Source organism: Nerophis lumbriciformis, linkage group LG21 (genome assembly GCF_033978685.3).
Source record: "Nerophis lumbriciformis linkage group LG21, RoL_Nlum_v2.1, whole genome shotgun sequence".
NCBI classification, from domain to species: domain Eukaryota; kingdom Metazoa; phylum Chordata; class Actinopteri; order Syngnathiformes; family Syngnathidae; genus Nerophis; species Nerophis lumbriciformis.
Genome location: NC_084568.2, coordinates 24,176,444 through 24,197,225, shown reverse-complemented (window position 1 = coordinate 24,197,225; position 20,782 = coordinate 24,176,444). Strand labels below are relative to the sequence as shown.

Below are 20,782 nucleotides of genomic sequence, written 5' to 3'. Positions count from 1 at the left end.
TTAAAATAGGGACTGTTCTCTAGGCTGGAACCCTATTCATGTTTATATTGTTTCTTATAAAGACATTTGCTTCAATATACACACTTTTTCTATTTACAAACCTTGTTTAAAAACAAAAGATGTACTATGATCTATTATCCTCTTTGTGTCTTTCATTGGCTTTTCTGCCCGGTAACAGCATCTGTCAGCATTTATACTGGCTTTGCCCACCATTTTCCTGTTTGTCACCGTTGTGTATAAAGAGCACAGATGCAGAATCCATCCATCCATCCATTTTCTACCGCTTATTCCCTTTTTGGGGTCGCGGGGGGCGCTGGAGCCTATCTCAGCTACAATCGGAATCAGGTTCAATTGTCCTTTGACTAAGAAAGTTGCATTATTTGTGGTCTTCAGGGCGGAGCAGTTGGAGAAAGACGTGGCCATTCTCAAAGAGAAGATCCACCATTTGGACGACATGCTGAAAAGCCAGCAGAGGAAAGTCAGACACATGATCGAACAGGTGAGACGCACGTTTTCACACCAGTAAAGAACCCACTGAGTTGCGGGTGTCCTAACTTTTTCTACTTAGCCTATGCTCAGACCAGGGGACGTAGTTTGGCAAAGGGGGAACATGTGCCCTGTAACATGAATAAACGGAATCAGTAGTAGGGATGTAACAATAAACGGTAATAATGATAACCGCGGTAAAAATGTCCGACGGTTTGTATTACCGTTTTAAATTCAAATTATCGAAAACCCGTGATACAGTGACTGCACTTTGATAAACTCACGGACTAACGGGCTACAGCTTGCGAGCTTAAATGCTAACATGAAAACAAGAAACATTATAATCTTTCCCCATTAAGAAACGTCGTACCCCAATCTAAACTGAGCGACCGAGGATTACAAGACAGGTGTTTTTACGTTGCGTCTAAGGACCGCTGAACAGAGTAGGCCCTGTAGAACCACAACGCCCGACAGAAATAATGAATACTATTACCGTATTTTTCGGAGTATAAATCGCTCCGGAGTATAAGTCGCACCGGCCGAAAATGCATAATAAAGAAGGAACAAAACATATATAAGTCGCATTTTTTGGGGAAATTTATTTGATAAAACCCAACACCAAGAATAGACATTTGAAAGGCAATTTAAAATAAATAAAGAATAGTGAACAACAGGCTGAATAAGTGTATGTTATATGAGGCATAAATAACCAACTGAGAACGTGCCTGGTATGTTAACGTAACATATTATGGTAAGAGTCATTCAAATAACTAGAACATATAGAACATGCTATACGTTTACCAAACAATCTGTCACTCCTAATCGCTAAATCCCATGAAATCTTATACGTCTAGTCTCTTACGTGAATGAACTAAATAATATTATTTGATATTTTACGGTAATGTGTTAATAATTTCACACATAAGTCGCTCCTGAGTATAAGTCGCACCCCCGGCCAAACTATAAAAAAAACTGCGACTTATAGTCCGAAAAATACGGTAATAGATTTTATTTGTTACACACTTTTCATTTAAATAAATCTTAAAGTGCTACAGTACAAACCACATTTTTAAAACAATAAAAGCTTAGCCATTAAAACAAATCAAATTCTTCGACTTAAAACACTAACATGCAAAGAAACACAAAAGATGCAAAAGAATGTCTATTCCAACAGTGTATCTGATCTATTAATTTTAGTTATTAAAAAAAATTTGGGTCAAAAGATTTCTGGTACTTTTTGAGCATGTTGAACAATCGATAATGATAGCCGTGATCATTTTGGTCACTGTGACCGTGATAAGACATATTCATATCGTTACTTCCCTAGTTGGTAGCAAGTAAATGAAAGAAAAAAAAATCGAAACAGAAGGAAGTTCATGCTTCGTTTGAACGCGCTTATGTTGTTGAAATAAATAAAACATTTATAAAAAATATTGTCACAAACACATTCACAAACAATAACACATAAAACTTATTTTACAGCTGGAGATGCTTTTTATGTTCAGAAAATTCAAGTCGATAATTAAAATTGGACATCCAAAAAAATAAATATTCTTTACTATTTTCTATTGTTAGTTTTGGAGGTCAACATCTACGTCAGGGCTCTTCAACGTTTTCCAGGTCAAGGACAGCCAAACTGAAGAAAGGAGTGGCGACCCCCAACCTGTATAAAATTATGTTTTTAAATCAATCTGGTTCAAAATGTAGCTTTATACTGTGCAATACTAAAATATTAAAATAATACAGTACAGTGTCGTTAATCTCTAGCTGGCAGCTAGCGCCACTAATCGATAGCTGGAAACTAGAGCGCTAATCACTAGCTATCTTAAATGCTGACAAGAATATAATAACAAATATTTGATGTTTTTTATTTTGCGAAATAGTTTTCCTAATTGGCATAGGGTAGAGTTCAGTGTAGGATTTTCATCAGCTGATAGTATTCATAAAATACATAACTAATATGATTGTTATTAGTTCATCTACTCACCGTTAAACCTGATGCCTCTGTTTCAAACTTTATTCAAAGTTCCTTGAATGCACCAGTTATGTGCTATGAGATGCAAAAGTGAAACCATACGGCTTATGTGCCACTGCCGTTTTTAAATTACACTACAGTGTTCGATCAATGTTAATGTCTATATTTTAAAATCGATACAGTACAGGCCAAATGTTTGGACACACCTTCTCATTCAATGCATTGTCTTTATTTTCACGACTATTTACATTGTAGATTGTCACTGAAGGCCTCAAAACTATGAATGAACACATGTGGAGTTATGTACTTAACAAAAAAGGTAAAATAACTGAAACATGTTTTATATTCTAGTTTCTTCAAAACAGCCACCCTTTGCTCTGTTTACTGTTTTGCACACTCTTGGCATTTTCCCGATGAGCTTCAAGAGGTAGTCACCTGAAATGGTTTTCACTTCACAGGTGTCATAGTTTTGATGCCTTCAGTGACAATATACGATGTAAAGTCATGAAAATAAAGAAAACGCATGGAATTGGGAAGGTGTGTCCAAACTTTTGACCTGTACTGTACATTTGTGGGATAAAAATGCAGAGGGAATATTAACAAATATATATTTTTAAAAACATTATCAACCAAAAATTGCATGCTCCCCCGCTGTATGTCTGCGAACCCCCTGTTGAATACCTCTGATCTACGTTATAAATGCTAACGTTATCATCATATCACTTTTCTTTTCAGTGTTGCGCAACACTTTCTTTGTAATGCTCTAATGTGGTATTAAAGTGTGTTATTTGCATTGGTGTGGCATAATAAAAAGATTAGCTATGGGCTGAATTTTGCACACCCTTTTGTCTCAAGTCTTCATATTTGCTCATGTTTGACCTCATGTTTGCTGTTTTTAGCTCCAGAACTCTCGCATGGTGATCCAGGAGCGCGATCGTGTGATCAAAGAGCTGGAGGAGAAAGTAGCTTTCCTGGAGGCTGAGGTGAGAGCGCCTCTTTGTCTTCTCTCCAAAAAACAGCTTTATGTATTATATGTGAGAGAGGACCGAAGTAAAAACGTCCAAATGTCTGCCAAATGGACATGTGCGATGTGAAAGAAAGACCTAATGGAACGATTGTCTTTTTGTTCACGTTAACTGACGTGCTCTTTGTTCAGAACCGAGAGATGCACGACCAGGTGGACTTCTTCCTGGAAGGATCAAACAGTCATGCCTATCTTTCATCCGAACGCAACCCCCAAATTGTCTACAGGTACTTATACCATATACTGTATATACAATATATATTCTCCTGGGATCATCCTAATATCATTAAATCTATATCTATTTTTTATTAAATGTATTTATTCATAATCAATGACTCTAATTTACAGTATAATAAACAATGCTTTAAACTCTGCTCAAAATGAATTACTGTGCCCCTTTAAAAAACTAAATATTCATAATGTTAATAAAACAAGTAACATCTATTACATTTGGATGTAAGAATAAAACTACATGTATATTATGGTTAGTATTTTGTCTTTTTATTGTATTATTAATCATCGGATTCAATTGCCCCCCTCATGTAACCAGCATATTGGGTTCTTTACATCAAAACACATTACAAATAATAAAACATTACAAAAACTAAATATAAACTATTGAATCTCACAACTAAAGAAGATAACCAAAACAAATCAAGAACATACTCCAGTAATGCACATTAAATACACATGGCAAAAATAAGAAAATAAAAAAAGGAAAATTAAATGTATACACATGAAATCATTTGGGTATGCAAAATATTAAAAAAACATTTTAAAAAAGGTGTTTAGTTTGCCAATGTCATGTAACTAAAATAATACAGAATCAACATTATTAACATAAAATAGGCTACATAACAGGTGTACACAAAACATTATTCACATCCAAATCGCAATTCTTATTCATCTCGATTCTAAATCGATTTATATATTTTTTAAATTATAATAATTTTTTTTGTTTAATAAGAATTAATTTTTAGAAATACGTTATTACTGCCATCTCCATGCAACCAGAGGGAACATTTCTAACCTGTAGCCTGTTTTGAAAATGTTTCATTATAACTATTAAACCAAATAATACATTGCAAGAATCAGTTTGAATTGAGAATCGTGTTGGATCTAGAATCATCACTTCAGGAATCGGAATCGGTTCTAATCTTTAGGTGCTAAAAAATGTACAACCCTAATAAATGACATAACATGATACTAAAAAAAGATAGAAATGTAGGTTTTTGATAGCCCTCTAGTCTAGCAAAATAAGGTAACCGAAATATTATAAAATCTACCAGTGAGAAAAATAATGAATGTAGTTAAATAAGGAAATTAAATGCATACTTCTGATACTGTCAATCAAACCTGAGTAAAACATACAAAATATGTATACAAATATTTTTTTTGGATTATTATTAGTTTTTTTATCTTAAAAGGAGCCATATGTAAGAATTTGGCCAGAAATGTTATTGCAACCACGGTCAAAATTTGGTAGTCCCCTCGCCTTTTCCCTGACTGAGGTTGCCAGATACGCAGGCGAATCCAGCTCGATCGACTGGGCTACTCCAAGGAACTTCAAACTTCCACTGCCTCTTACTTGGTGTTGAGGTGCTGGTACCATGATAGCTGAATAGACAAGCGTTTTGTCAATAACAAATCTCTAACCAACATTTACACAGAAATTAGGCTATTTTCAGGAAAAGGAGTACATCATGCCAGCATACAATATCACAACAAATGGCCAACATATGGTTATTGTCAGTACTAACAGAAAACAAAGACTAAAACAAACTACAACCAACGCTAGCAATGGTTATACTGGTGAAAATAAGTAGAGCATGCCTAGCAGCCTAATGTACGCCCAAAACTAAAGGAGACATTTTACCAAGGTATGCCTAAAGGCTACTGTTTCAAACGTTTCAGATTGCCATATAACTTGGTACATGTAGTCCACAATATGCAAACACGAATGAGGAAATTCTTTTATCATGTGATTTGGCTGTCTCCATACGTTTCACATTGTCATGATGACAGCCATGCTAATGTTGGGACCCATTTCCTCAGTGTATCAGCATATTGAGAACGAAATAGGCACTGACACTACCCATATCCACATAGGTTTTTATTTGTCGAAAATATATTTTGCCCTGTCAGTTGGATGACACATCGACATACAGTCGATGTGTCATGACTGGGTTAGCATGCGAAGCATTCGTTGCGTGATCATAGTAGAAAATATCATAGACTGTATTGGACAAAATAGTTTACATACGAAATGTCCATTTCCATTTATTACAAGTAATAAGAAAACGTAAATGCCTTACTTACCTATGAAGGAGGAAATTAGCAAGTTTGGCGTCAGATGAAAAAATCTTCTCCACCTTCAATCGGCTCCATCTTTCAAAGGCATCCCCGATACAAATCCTCGTTTTGTTCCTGGCTTTGTCATGAATAAGTTCAGAATCGTAACAAGGCCTTTTAGATTTACTAAGGTCTGACATGTTTAGTAACTTTACCAGTGGCAGTAGCTAGACGAAGATGGAGGTGCATAACTGGCAACCTGGATGTGACACGCTCACAGACTTTCTAATTGGTCAAACGGTGGAGGGCGGGACTTTGAAATGAAAACAATAACAAGATTTCGGGGCTGTAAATTTAATTTTGAAATTAGCATATGCCGGCTGAACTACCGTTATCAGTTATAGAGGTATTTGAAAATAACATGATTTATTAATACCTTTTGACATATCAGGGCCATTTAATGATGACTTGACATGAAATTCTTACATGTTTGACATTTTTTTGCCCTGGCAGCAAACCAATCAAGCCTTCAACCTCTTCCAACAAACCGCTGCCGTTCATCAAGGTCATTGAGATCAAGTCTTGAGACCACCAAGAAGAGAAGTTTTTTTTATTTGAACCACCACAGCTTTTGTTGTGTATGCGGACTGAAAAGAAGTACTACCACTCACAAACCTAACATGACAAGTCCAACTGCAACTAGTGCTTTAATTTCACCTCTTGAAGGATGCAGTAGTGTGTGTGAGCTTTATGGGCGACTGAGCCAACTGTCCCTAACATACAAGCTACTTGTTTGTTGGTTTGTTTGTTAACATATAATGTTGTTAATTATTGGATGTATTTGCTTGGAGAGGAGTGCAAAGTGCTGTATCACAGGTAGGCTTTTTAGAAGCAGTAATGTAGCGTCAATTTTATCCGATCACTTACCAGTGCATAGTACAGTATGATCCTTGACAACTGTAAAGGCTAATTTTATGCTACGTGTACTACTACTACTGTACTGGCTATGTATATAAATTGAAGTGTCACTCATTTGAACTACATCCTGCAAAGCATTTCATTCATTATTGTTGTGCAAACAGCCGCCGAGCTTGAATGTCATTTGAAGTTTTATTTTGTAACAGCTTTTCACTTTGTATTTATTTATATAAAATACTAAAACAGTCGACTAATTCAAATGCTTTATTTTTGTTGTTTTTATTGTCAAGTAGGGTGCGCCCTCTGCTGAACATGTCTGCAAACTACAAGCAAAAGACAAAACCGGTGTGCAGATCAGTTTAATTTCAAGGCAGAATGTTCCAGAGTAAAATCAGACATTTAGTGTAGCCCCCCTAAGAAACATACATTGGATAAACGATTGCAACAGAATAAATTAATGCACTGGAGAAAAAACATTAAGGTTGTGCTAATTGGCACATAATCAAAACAAATGTATGGCTTATATAAATCATTATTTTAAGGCTCTAAAAATGCAGAAATGTAAACGTAAGTGCGCATGTTTCACTAAAAGTCACCATTTACATAAAGTTTGCATAGGCTTTTATATTTGTGCAATAAATACTGATTGTCTTATTATTCGTAGCTCTTATTTTGGTCAAGTCAACCCCATGTGAAATAAATACTTAATGCCAACCTAATGTTAGCAACAACACAGTATATATGCACAAGCTGCATGTTAAGAGGTATTATTATGTAACGTGAACGATATGTCAAATTCACACTGGCCTCCCATCCACATGTTTCACAGTGTGCTGTCCAGTGTGTTGTACTTATCTTTAAAGTTCTTCAGCTCCAGCAAGTTCCTGGTCCTCTTGATGCGCTGCTGCGCTGCCGTCGTGAGGTGCGTCCGAGACGAGTGGGAGGAGTTTACAGGCTCGGCGATGGCGGTTAAGTCTTTAGCGGCGGTTTGGTGGTGCTGTTGGCTATCTGTATTGCTGCTGCTTTGGGACTTGACACTGAAACCACAGAAATGGTGAAAGCGATCATTATTCCAGGCTTATGATTAAAATTCCACGCTGGGATTAGCTTCTATAAGAGCGTTGACTCACACAGAGGCCAGTTGACAGAGAGCGTCCTGGTATTTGAAGAGTTCTGCTTCACCAAAAGCCTGCAAGAAGCAAACACAACAAAAAGAACACTGAAAAGTACAACAATGAGTAAAACATAACGAGATGGCAGGGGGGCTAACATGTTTGACAGGCTTGCCAGATGGGACATGATTAACTATCGTACCAGAAGATTAAAATTAGAGATGTCCGATAATGGCTTTTTTGCCGATATTCTGATATTGTCCAACTTTTAATTACCGATTTCGATATCAACCGATAGCGATATATACAGTCGTGGAATTAACACATTATTATGCTTAGTTTTGTTGTGATGCCCCGCTGGATGCATTAAACAATGTAACAAGGTTTTCCAAAATAAATCAACTCATGTTATGGAAAAAAATGCCAACATGGCACTGCCATATTTATTATTGAAGTCACAAAGTGCATTATTTTTAACATGCCTCAAAACAGCAGCTTGGAATTTGGGACATGCTCTCCCTGAGAGAGCATGAGGAGGTTGAGGTGGGCGGGGCGGGGTTGAGGTGGGGGGCGGGGGGTAGGGGGTAGCGGGGGTGTATATTGTAGCGTCCCGGAAAAGTTAGTGCTGCAATGGGTTCTGAGTATTTGTTCTGTTGTGTTTATGTTGTGTTACGGTGCGGATGTTCTCCCGAAATGTGTTTGTCATTCTTGTTTGGTGTGGGTTCACAGTGTGGCGCATATTTGTAACAGTGTTAAAGTTGTTTATACGGCCAACCTCAGTGTGACCTGTATGGCCGTTGGCCAAGTATGCGTGGCATTCACTTGTGTTTATGAAAAGCCGTAGATATTATGTGATTGGGCCGGCACGCAAAGGCAGTGCCTTTAAGGTTTATTGGCGCTCTGTACTTCTCACTACGTCCGTGTACCACTCCGTACAGTGGCGTTTTAAAAAGTCATAAATGTTACTTTTTGAAACCGATACCGATATTACATTTTAAAGCATTTATCGGCCGATAATATCGGCAGCCTGATATTGTCGGACATCTCTAATTAAAATAATGGTATTTTGACGATAAGTTGCGTACTTTGTGTTTCGACGCTGCTCAGATAAAGTAAAATATTAACAAAGAGTGTGTAAAACAAGCTTACTGTACAATGTCTGCTCTCACTGTAGTGCCGAATGATGGGATGTTTCCGTTTACTGTAGATTACTGTAATTAATCGTAATCCTCAGGCAAGTAAAACAATTAAAATAAAAAAAGTGTTGCATATAATCGCATTTTAACGTCTTTCTCGCCATCTCCAGGTCTAAATTGAATTTCAGAGTTGGATAAACTTCTTGGTTTATGGCCACACATTTCTATCATACAAGTGAGAGGCATTATTTTTTAATCTAGAATTAACTTTTACCAGCTCAGTATAGCAATACTTTCAAAAAATAGTTTCTTAATGTTAGCGCTTATAGTAACAATTTTGCTAATACCTACCGGTAGTTAATATTCAGGTCACAATATGTAACTGGAGCATTGTTGGCGGTTTTTGGAAGTTTTTAGAAGGCTTTATGGGCAGAATAGATGTTTATAGCACAAAAAAGGAAAAACATGTGTTCTTGTTTTATTTAGGAATAGTGAATTATATGCAAAATAAAAAAGGGAAGTTCTCCTTTTAGAAAAATATAACATTTTTGATCAACCAGAGGGAAAAATCAGGCCTGCATTGGTTTTTGCATCATTTGGCCACTTGATGGCAATGTTGGCTGACATTTCCCCCTCTTTCTCAGCAACCAAAGGGCTGTTCCTGCTCTCATTGATTAATGATGAGTTTCAGGAATGTGGTGTAATGTTTCCTTCCCTGTTTACTTTTGCTTACGCACTTTAGACCTGAGTTGAAATCATGCTACGCTACCTGTTATGCTGCCACTGCATTGTTTGCATCGGCGAGGTCAAAGAATGCTAAGACTTAAAGAAGAGTGTTTGCAGATGGAACACAAACAAACACACCCAACACACAAGCAAAAGCTGACCTCTGCTCCATGGCGTGCTTTGTTGTACCCGTCCAACACGGTGTCAATCAAACCCTTTTGGCTTTCCCGAAAGAGGCAGTGGGAGTTTCGCAGCTGCAGGAGCCACGCCCTGAATCGTTTTCCCGTCACAGCGCTGGAGGAACCGCCCAGTTCGCAAAACGGGAAATCTGTTGACAGAATGTTCTGATGTTACCGGTGGTATTTTGACATACGGTATATCCCCTGCATTTTTGTATCCGTATAGACTTTTTTTTTTATTGATAATGAATGGTTAATATTTACCTCTATTATCACCAGTACTATCATTTTAAATGTAAAAAATCCTCTAACAACCTTCTGCCTTTTTTTTTTTTTTTAATTTGACGGGCAAACCACGCAGAGTAAGAGGCAGAGCCAATCAGAAGCCGAGGTCTTTTGCATGGTTCATCCATCCATCCATCCATTTTATACCGCTTGGGGTGGGGAGCTCTTTTTTTAGAGTTCTCATTCTCAAAAACATGGCGGAGAAAGTGTAGAGCAACTCCGGTGGGTGTACGGATGTGTCGAAGGTACGTAAACACAGAAAACTCTCCGGAAATTAAAATACTGTAAGCAGAATACCTTAAAAAAAACTTAAATGTGCCATATGTAATCATTTCATTGAAAGGCATCGATAAATGGCCCTGATATGTCAAAAAGTATTAATAATTTATGTTATTTCGAATACCTTTATAACTGATAATGGCAGTTAAGCCGGGATATGCTCATTTCAAAATTAGCTTTACAGTCCCGAAAATGTTTTATTGTTTTAATTTCGATGCCCCGCCCTCCACCGTTTGACCAATTAGAAAGTCCGTGAGTGTCACATCCAGGTTGCCAGTTACACACCGCCATCTTCGTCTAGCAACTGTCACTGGTAAAGTTACTAAACATGTCAGACCTTAGTAAATCTAAAAGGCCTCGTTACGATTCTCAACTTATTCATGACAAAGCCGGGAACAAAATGAGGATTAGTATCAGGATGCCTTTGAAAGATGGAGACGATTAAAGGCGGAGAAGATTGTTTTCATCTGACGCCAAACTTGCTAATTTCTTCCTTGATAGGTAAGTAAGGCATTCTTATTACTTGTATTAAATGGAAATGGACATTTCGTATGTAAACTATATTGTCCAATACAGTCTATGACCTTGTCTAACAAAGCTAGTATGTTCGTGCAAAGATTGCTTAGGAGCGAAGCAACATCACACTAGTGTAGCTCAGCATGCTAGCCCGGTCAATGACACATCGATATATAGGCTAACGGGGGGAATTTTTGCCCGTCAGCCTATATGTCGATGTGTCACCCAATTGACAGGGCAAAATATATTTTCGACAAATAAAACCTATGTGGATACGGGTAGTGTCAGTGCCTATTTCGTTCTCAATATGCTGATATGCTGAGGAAATGCATTGCAACATTAGCACGGCTAATTGCGGTTCCTGGTACATATGGGCATACTTGCCAACCCTCCCGATTTTCCCGGGAGACTACCGAATTTCAGTGCCCCTCCCGAAAATTTCCCGGGGCAACCATTCTCCCGAATTTCTCCCGATTTCCACCCGGTTAACAATTTTGGGGGCGTGCCTGAAAGGCACTGCCTTTAACGTCCTCTACAACTTGTCGTCACGTCCGCTTTTCCTCCATACAAACAGCGTGCTGGCATAGTCACATAATATATGCAGCCTTTACACACACACAAGTGAAAGCAATGCATACTTGGTCAACAGCCATACAGGTCACACTGAGGGTGGTCGTATAAACAACTTTAACACTGTTACAAATATGCGCCACACTGTGAACCCACACAAAACAAGAATGACAAACATTTCGGGAGAACATCCGCACCGTAAAACAACATAAACACAACAGAACAAATACCCAGAACACCTTGCAGCAGTAACTCTTCCAGGACACTACAATATACACCCCCGCTACCACCACACCCCAACCCCCACCTCAACCACGCCCCCCCCCCCCATCTCCAGAATTCGGAGGTCTCAAGGTTGGCAAGTATGCATATGGGCTGGTATTTGCTTGGCACAATATAATGCATTACATTTAATGATTTTCTACTTTGTGTATTGACATGGTAATAGGCTGTATGATTTATGCGTAACGTGGTTTTTGCGTAACGTGGGTTGGCTCATAGAATTGCACTCTGCACTGAGAGATGGTGATGTGCGTACATGGAAGAGAATGCAGTGCGTCAGGTTGGATGCAACATGGAGTTATGCTGGACAAAATGTGGCGGTGATTTTTACTGTTGGCCTTGGTTTACCATCAAAGTAGGCCCATGCGATATGTATTATATATAATTATTTCGATGGTGGTCCGTGCGGTCAAAGTAGACATTTTAGCAGGATAATGCCAACAATCTGTCCCGACACCTGACGAAAATATTGCTGTGTAACTTTACAAATACATTTGGCTAATCAACATCAGAAAATGTGGCATATTACATAGTAAACCATCTTGCAAGAATATAAACAAGAGAAACCTACAGCGTAGGACTTGTCGATTGCCATTTGAAGTTCTTTGGAGTAGGATTCGGATTCTGCTGCGTATCTGGCAACCTCAGTCATGGAGAGTGGGAGGGGACTACATAATTTTTACCGCGATTGCAGTACTATTTCTGGCCACATTACTACATTTGGCACCTTTAATGAACATAAGCGGTAGCTCTGCTAGCTCACGACGTGCCTGTAAATCACTTAAAACAAAGCTGCTGAAAATATCGATACGGGAAAAGTTCGTTAGAGTAGAAGCATGTTTGTGTGATTGAGAGAGGGACTAAAAAACTCAAACTAACTCAGTCTAGTTTTATTGCAGGGACACACGGAGAGGCTAGAGCAGGGGTTGGCAACCTTTACCAGTTAAAGAGCCATTTTGACCAGTTTCACAAATGAAAGAAAACAATGGGAGCCACAAAAATCTTTTGAAATTTAAAATGAAATAACACTGCATACAAAGTTTTTTTTTTGCTTTGTGCTATGTATAAACCAGGGGTCTCAGACACGCAGCCCACACCTTAGCCGTGCGCAACCCAAAGGTCCCTGGTTCAATCCCCACCTAGTACCAACCTCGTCATGTCCGTTGTGTCCTGAGCAAGACACTTCACCCTTGCTCCTGATGGGTGCTGGTTAGCGCCTTGCATGGCAGCTCCCTCCATCAGTGTGTGAATGTGTGTGTGAATGGGTAAATGTGGAAGTAGTGTCAAAGCGCTTTGAGTACCTTGAAGGTAGAAAAGCGCTATACAAGTACAACCCATTTATTATTATTATTTAAAAGTGAATGTTAGTGCGGCCCACGAGTTTAATATGAATGGCACTTCACAGTGTCATACTTGTCAACCTTCCCGATTTTTACGGCAGACTACGAATTTCAGGGCAACTATTCTCTCGAACGTGCCGTGTTGGTGCAGCATTTAGCGCCCACTACAACCCGCGTGCCAGCCCGGCCATACGTTGCATGGGGTTTCTGCTTGCTCACGTAAGTGACAGCAAGGCATACTTGGTCAACAACCACATAGGTTACACTGACGGTGGTGGTATAAAAAACTTTAACACTCTTACTAATAATGCGCCACACTGTGAATCCACACCAAACAACAATGACAAACACATTTCGGGAGAACATCTGCACCGTAACACAACATAAACACAACAGAACAAATACCAAGAATCCCATGCAGCCCTAACTCTTCCGGGCTACACTATACCCCCCGCTACCAAACCCCGCCGGGGGGGGGGGTTGATGTGTGAGGGAGCAGGGTTGGGGTGGGGGCCGGGTTTGGTGGTAGCAGGGGTGTATAATGTAGCCCGGAAGAGTTAGGGCTGCATGGGATGCCTTGCTGTCACTTACGTGTGTAAGCAGAAGATGCATACAACAAAAGGCTGGGCTGGCACGCTGTTTGAACAGATTGTAGAGGGTGCTAAATGCTGTACCATCACGGCACGCACTTATTATTACTGTAAGGGTGAAAATCGGAGGATAGTAATCCCGGGAGATTTTGCACTGAAATCCGGAAGTCTCCCGGGGAAATCGGGGGGGGGGCTGAGCCGCATCAGAGTGATCAAAGAGCCGCATGCGGCTCCGGAGCCGCGGGTTGCCGACCCCTGGGCTAGAGCAATGGTTGTCAAACTTTTTTCAACAAGTACCACCTCAGAAAAAACTTGTCTCTCCAAGTACCACCATACTACTCAACATTGAAATAAAGTAGCGTAGTCGGCTATTAAAAACAAGGCAGATGTTTTGATTAACAAGTATATTTAATATTTTCTGCCACTGTAACAATACACAGTTTGAACTGTAACACTGTGTTTGAATATAGAAAAATAAATAATAATAATAAGCTGCAATAATAATAATAATAACCATGTTTGTTTAATTGTTTTTTAAATAAACATGCCTCAGGCATTTAAACAAAGTTAAGTGTTCGAGTTTGTATCAGTATTATTCAAAATTTTGACGCAAATATGTTAACTTGACTCTCGCCAGACCCTTGTAGTTCACTGAGCTCAACACAAGGGTCTGGGCTCAAAGGCATTGCAAACTCCTTCAAGATAGCAAAAAATAATGATCCAATCAGGATCACTCGGTGGGATTTCATAGATGTGATGTAGCGCCGAAGCGACTGTTTGATTCAAACAACAATGGCGGCACGGAGCGAGGAGTCGTGTGCTGACATTGATTCTGCTATTACAACTGTTTTGCGACATCGATCGAATAATAATAATAATAAATATTCAATGATCTTGAAAATGTGAAGTAACGGTATCAGCAGTAGTATGACCAATACCTGTAACTAGGGATCGACCAATATGTTTTTTTCAGATTATTAAAAGTGAAGGAGGGCGATAAACGATATTTGGAGCCGATATGAATTTACAGTAAAAGTAAAATATTTGTAACCTGATTCTCGCCAGATCCTTGTTGTTCGCTTGATCTGGGAGTTCTCAATAGGAGATGTATTTCAGAAGGCGGGGCCTTGTAAAAGAATAATTGTATGTGATTGGATACACCACTTGTCCGTTATCTTGAATGACGTGCTACTTCAACCACTCACATCGAAATCAACCTGTGACGCTGATCAGAGCGACGCTGGGAAATCCAAACCCGGTCGGAAGAAGAGCCAAAACATCCTTGCCACCAATAAATGCCTTCAAAACCGTTCTCTGTTCATCTTTTAAATAATTAATATTCGATCGATGTCGCAAAACAGTTGCAATAGCAGAATCAATGTCCGCACACGACTCCTCGCTCCGTGCCGCCATTGTTGTTTGAATCAAACAGTCCCTTCGGCGCTACGTCACATCTATGAAATCCCGCCCGGCAATCCTGATTGGTTCATTATTTTTTGCTATCTGGAAGGAGTTTGCAATGCCTTCGAGCCCAGACCACTGTGTGGAGCTCAGCGAACTACAAGGATCTGGCGAGAGCATACTTGCCAACCCTCCCGAATTTTCCGGGAGACTCTCGAATTTCAGTGCCTCTCCCGAAAATCTCCCGGGACAACCATTCTCACGAATTTCTCCCGATTTCCAGCCGAACTTAAGGCACACCTCCTTGAGGTCCGTGCGGACCTGAGTGAGGACAGCGTGTCGTCACGTCCGCTCTTTACTTCATACTTCAGAACCGACTCCCACACTTGCCGCCAACCAAAAAGTAACTTTTTGGCTCTGATTTAAATCCTTTGGGTTACGCCCTTAAAGCCGAACCTGACTCTCGCCAATTCTGGCCAACCAAAAAGTAACTTTTTGGTTGGCCAACGGTTTACGTTGTATTGCGAACCCTGACGGCAAGTGTGGGAGTCGGTTCTGAAGTATGAAGTAAAGAGACGTAACTTCATCACCTCGCCTGGTTATTGACTCCAACCCAGAATATTACACTGCACATACCTATGCTCCTTCAAAGGCTGTGCTACTGGCTGCAAAGCATTGCACTTTCAAATACAACAATGAGTAGAGAGGAATGTTATGTATCTATATGTGTAAATAAATGAACACTGAAATTCAAGTATTTATTTTATTTACTGTATATATATATATATATATATATATATACTGTATATATATAATAAAATACATATTTATATATAGCGAGAATTCACTGAAAGTCAAGTATTTATTTTATATATATAAGAAATACTTGAATTTCAGTGAATTCTAGCTATAAAAATAATTAGGCTGAGGACGCATTTGTTCGCTTATTGCTGTTAAGTTTGCAGACAAAAAGCTAAAAAAATGTGTCATGACTAATCATACTCACAATATGACGATAGTATTAAAAGCTCTGCTAAATGTATATTATTTATAACGCGCAACTCTTATGTGTATGTGTGTATATATATATATATATATATATACACATACATACATACACAATATACAATGTACAATATAAATCTATATATTGTTTTTTAATATTGTCATTTATTTGTACAAAAAATAAAATGTTACTTCTCAATAATTTTTTTGCAACAAAATAAACCTCCCCAGAACAGAAATGCCTCTTTCACATACAACTTCAATAAAAAATGACATTTATTTGCCTGTGAAAATGGCTAAAGATGCCTGATACTCTCTTTAGTTGAGTGAATAAACACCCGTTGGCCACTAAATGGTACGGTATAACCATGAAGCTCACCTGTGTCTCTGATGGCATCTAATGCTCTCATCCTATAATGGTAGTCACAGCAACCTGCAACACATAACACACACACGTTTGTGTTTTGTTTTGTTGTGTTTTGCTTTAAGTGGGTGTTTTGTTTTGTGTGCTGCTCTCACCAGACATTGGCCGCTCATCTTCTGGAGACAGCAGACGAGGTTCAAAGTGGACTTTCTGGACTTGGCACAGTTTTGCTTCAATTTCTTGCCTAAGCTCCTGCAGCACATCATAAACAAGACAGCAATGGTGCCAAATTGTTACAGTTATAGCTCCGTGCCGGTTCTACTGTAAATGGAAAAGTTACCTTTGGAGCATTGTGACCGATTGGAACGTGGGGTCCTCTACGGGATTTCATGGCTAGACGCATAATTTGTCTTTTGACAAAGATGAACAGCAAAACAAACACCTGGAGGGCAGAACATTATGTTGTATGTATTGACTAGTGATTAGTGAATTGTGTGTACCGGTAATGAAAATGGTGTATTTTCTTGATTGCCGAGGTACGAGCAAGAGTAATTCTGCCGTGCTTTTATTTTGCAGCTTATTTTTGGACTGAACAGGAAGTCACTGTTTGCATGTTTTGACACTGTGTAATTAGAGTAGTTATGTTGCTGTTGTTGTTTCATTGTGCTGAACCATATAGATGAAGTTAACAATACTGTAACACATGTTGATATAAACTAGAATTGGGCGATATAGCTGAACACAATATCACAATATTTTCTATCGGTCAATATCAATAATTATTTATATTTTTTATGACTTATCAAAAATAAGGACCAGGAGAAAAATATATTATTTATCATTTTTTATTTAAAATGTATACTTCCTCTGATTATACTCCCTTCAGCTATCAAGGCAGAAAGGAAAGAAAATGTCAACACAACAATGGAAAACAAAAGCGCAAAAACACAATTCTAAAATCACAATGAACACTTAACAATAACCTAGAATTAAGATGCACAAATAATGAGTATGTAAGTGCATAATAACAAAATAGTGTAAAATGTGAACATAGAGAAACCTGAGAACACATTTTTGCAGGTTTAGAGCCAGGAAGTTACAGTTGTGTAACATTTAATTTTGTCTGTTATTCTCATTTAAGTATGTAAAGGAATGTAGTATGACTATGAAGTAATTATAATTTGAATATTATTGGCCCAAATTAATATTATCTTAAAGTAGCACAGTTGTTGTGCTTTGTATTGTATTTGATTCATACAGTCCTGCACTTAAGTAACCTACCTGGTGTTTCCGTATACCCGATTAGGTTAAAAAGAAAAGGAAGTGAGCGTGGCTAAAGACTGCAATCCCTCGAAGAATAAAAAAATCTGCCATAGTGTCGAGGTGATTTTTCCTGTTTTATTGACAATTTCTTCGCTCACTGCAGCACTCATTTTTACTTTATCTTCTCACTCTGTGCAGAGAATCAACAGCGAGACAGCAAGATGACGCGACCGATCTTGATACGGTTACCTGATTGGCAGTTAGCGTGTTCCTCCCATTGCTCTGTGACCGCTTCCTGTTTGGCTAGGTTACCAGATTGTGAGTAACCTATTTTTAGAACATTTTATCGAACACATTTTTTATTGATATCGATTACGTGTCTATTGCGATATATATTGATTGTGTTTTATCGGCCCAGCCATAATATAAACTGAGCTGTTTTTCATAGACACGAAAAAACAAAATAATTTAAAAGCAGGTTTGTGCTCAATACAAATATGGCCCCACGTGACTGTGACAAGAAGTGATGTGATCTTCTAATCCTTGTGTGGCATCACTGAGGGCTAAGAAATTAAGGACTATTACACTTGGTAAAGAGGCTTGTTATGAATACGCCCCTGAGTGCCTGTGGCAACAACAGGCTCATTTAGGGCCGAGCCCATGGTTCTCGCCCGGAAGAGGGTGGAGTGCCATCTCCGAGTTGGGGAGGAGATCTTGCCCCATGTGGAGGAGTTCAAGTACCTCGGAGTCTTATTCACGAGTGAGGGAAGAGTGGATCGTGAGATCGACAGGCGGATCGGTGCGGCGTCTTCAGTAATGCGGACACTGTATCGATCCGTTGTGGTGAAGAAGGAGCTGAGCCGGAAGGCAACGCTCTCAATTTACCGGTCGATCTACGTTCCCATCCTCACCTATGGTCATGAGCTTTGGGTTATGACCGAAAGGACAAGATCCTGGGTACAAGCGGCCGAAATTAGTTTCCTCCGCCGGGCATACTTGCCAACCTTGAGACCTCCGAATTCGGGAGATGTATTTCTTATTCTCTTATAATTCAAGTATTATATTATATATATATATATATATATATATATATATATATATATATATATATATATATATATATATATATATATGTAACAGGGTCCATTATGTTTTGTAAATAATGTATTTTATAATGCTTTATTATTGTTATAATTACACAAAATGTGTAAGTTACATGTAAATACCTGAATATTGTTTGATGTTTTGTCAATGTGGAACCATTGTCTCGTTGTCCCTCCTACTGCAATAATTACGGTGACACCTGTCTTAATATATGCGTTGGACACGCCTTCCAACTTCCCTTTTGTCCACCATAACGGGAGAGGTAGGCGTCCATGCGACGACAGATAATGTCATGTTAAGAACTTCTGTTCATTTTCTGGTTCTGTATTGTATTTTGTGTAGGGACTCGACGACGTCAAAAACTTATTGACAACAATTGTGTTCTGTTTTATCAGGTATGTTTATTTCACTGTTGTACCCCTTTTGTCCACCATAACGGGAGAGGGACTCGACGACGTCAAAAACTTATTGACAACAATTATGTTCTGTTTTATCAGTAAAGTGCAGCTGAGCAATCCATGGTGTCGGTCGTTTTTCACAAAAGCCACACAACGCAGAGAGGAAAAGACCACCGTACATATATATATACATATATATAAATTATCCGTTAATGAATGAGTATGTCCGTTCGGCCACCGTGTTCAATAGAGAAGTCTGAGCTACAAAATGTGTAGGCAGCATACCCCTTCGAGCTGTCCTGGATGAACTGAAATTATTTTTTCCAATCATTTTGGAACTTGCAAGCGTACTTCTTTTAATCGTCGTCGCCATGTCTCTTCTTCGTTCTTCTGCTTTGTCTGTGTTATGTTATTGGACATTACTACTTGCCGTAGTTTTGAAGCAATGCATGATGGGAATCCAGATGTTGTGTGGTTGTGTGTCAGTGTATTAACCTGCCGGCTGGAATAAACATACGCTGAGAAATAGCTCCGTGCTTGCCTACTTTATGGGTTATAGATAAACCTATGGATAACGGAGACATATACAATAGTCTCCTTTTCAGGTGAGAGAGGACGCTGAAGGCAGTGCCTTTAAGGCACGCCCCCACTATTGTTGTCCGGGTGGAAATCGGGAGAAATTCGGGAGAATGGTGGCCCCGGGAGATTTTCGGGAGGGGCACGGAAATTCGAGAGTCTCCCAGGAAAATCGGGAGGGTTGGTAAGTATGCCGCTGGGTGGCGGGGCTCTCCCTTAGAGATAGAGTGAGAAGCTTTGCCATCCGGCAGGAGCTCAAAGTAAAGCCGCTGCTCCTCCACATCGTGAGGAGCCAGAGGAGGTGGATCAGGCATCTGGTCAGGATGGAGGTGTTTAGGGCACGTCCGACCGGCAGGATGCCACGGGGAAGACCCAGGACTCGTTGGGAAGACTATGTCCCCCGGGAGGAGCTGGATGAGGTGGCTGGGGAGAGGGAAGTCTGGGCTTCTCTGCTTAGGATGTGTCCCCCGCGACCCAACCTCGGATAAGCGGAAGAAAATGGATGGATGCATGGATACACTTGGTAAAGAGGCTCGTTATGAGTGCGCCCCTGAGTGCCTGTGGCAACAACAGGCTCATTTAAGCCATAAGACTGCTATGACCTTCCTTTAAATGTGAATCAAGCAGTATAAAGTACAAGTCTTATGTTGTGTTTTGTCATATCTACTGCAATTGTTGTAAGTAACCTTCCCACTGTCGTGTTTTACAACATAAATAAGCTATTGAAGTTAGACCCAAATATCTAACTTAATAGTAAGGTCCACTTACCAAACTACCGAAGGCCATGACGAGCACGACGTTCACACTCGATAGAGGAGACTCGCTTCCCATATTTCCACTTTCATTAAAAACGACAAGCAAATATGCACGGGCGTCTATTAATAATAATAATTCGGCTGTTAAACGCCAAAACTAGCACCATACTAAAAACATCAAACCCTAAACGCTTTAAAAGTGCTGT

At 39.3% G+C, this 20,782-nt stretch overlaps 2 protein-coding genes across 3 annotated transcripts in view; one reads left to right on the top strand and one right to left on the bottom strand.

Moving 5' to 3' along the window:
- tuft1a (tuftelin 1a) overlaps positions 1-6,943 on the top strand; it is a 37,662-nt gene extending 30,719 nt beyond the window's left edge. Inside the window, exons 9-12 of the mRNA XM_061982591.2 lie at positions 394-499; positions 3,361-3,444; positions 3,618-3,712; positions 6,291-6,943. Coding sequence (XP_061838575.2) covers positions 394-499; positions 3,361-3,444; positions 3,618-3,712; positions 6,291-6,363 — 358 coding nt within the window. The 3' untranslated portion in view covers positions 6,364-6,943. The remainder of the gene's footprint in view (positions 1-393; positions 500-3,360; positions 3,445-3,617; positions 3,713-6,290) is intronic.
- Positions 6,944-6,964: 21 nt separating this feature from the next.
- lg21h1orf43 (linkage group 21 C1orf43 homolog) lies at positions 6,965-20,728 on the bottom strand. 2 transcript variants are annotated; one of them, XM_061982596.1, is made up of 7 exons: positions 20,590-20,728; positions 16,821-16,922; positions 16,636-16,732; positions 16,496-16,549; positions 9,831-9,997; positions 7,826-7,884; positions 6,965-7,732 (listed from the first exon to the last, which is right to left on the bottom strand). In XM_061982596.1, the coding sequence occupies exons 1-7, from the start codon at positions 20,650-20,652 to the stop codon at positions 7,519-7,521; spliced, it is 756 nt and encodes a 251-aa protein (XP_061838580.1). In that variant the 5' UTR covers positions 20,653-20,728; the 3' UTR covers positions 6,965-7,518. The 2 variants fall into 2 exon arrangements, with proteins under 2 accessions (XP_061838580.1, XP_061838581.1); XM_061982597.1 differs by lacking the exon at positions 16,821-16,922 and having other exon boundaries at positions 20,590-20,723.
- Between the last annotated feature and the right edge of the window lie 54 nt (positions 20,729-20,782).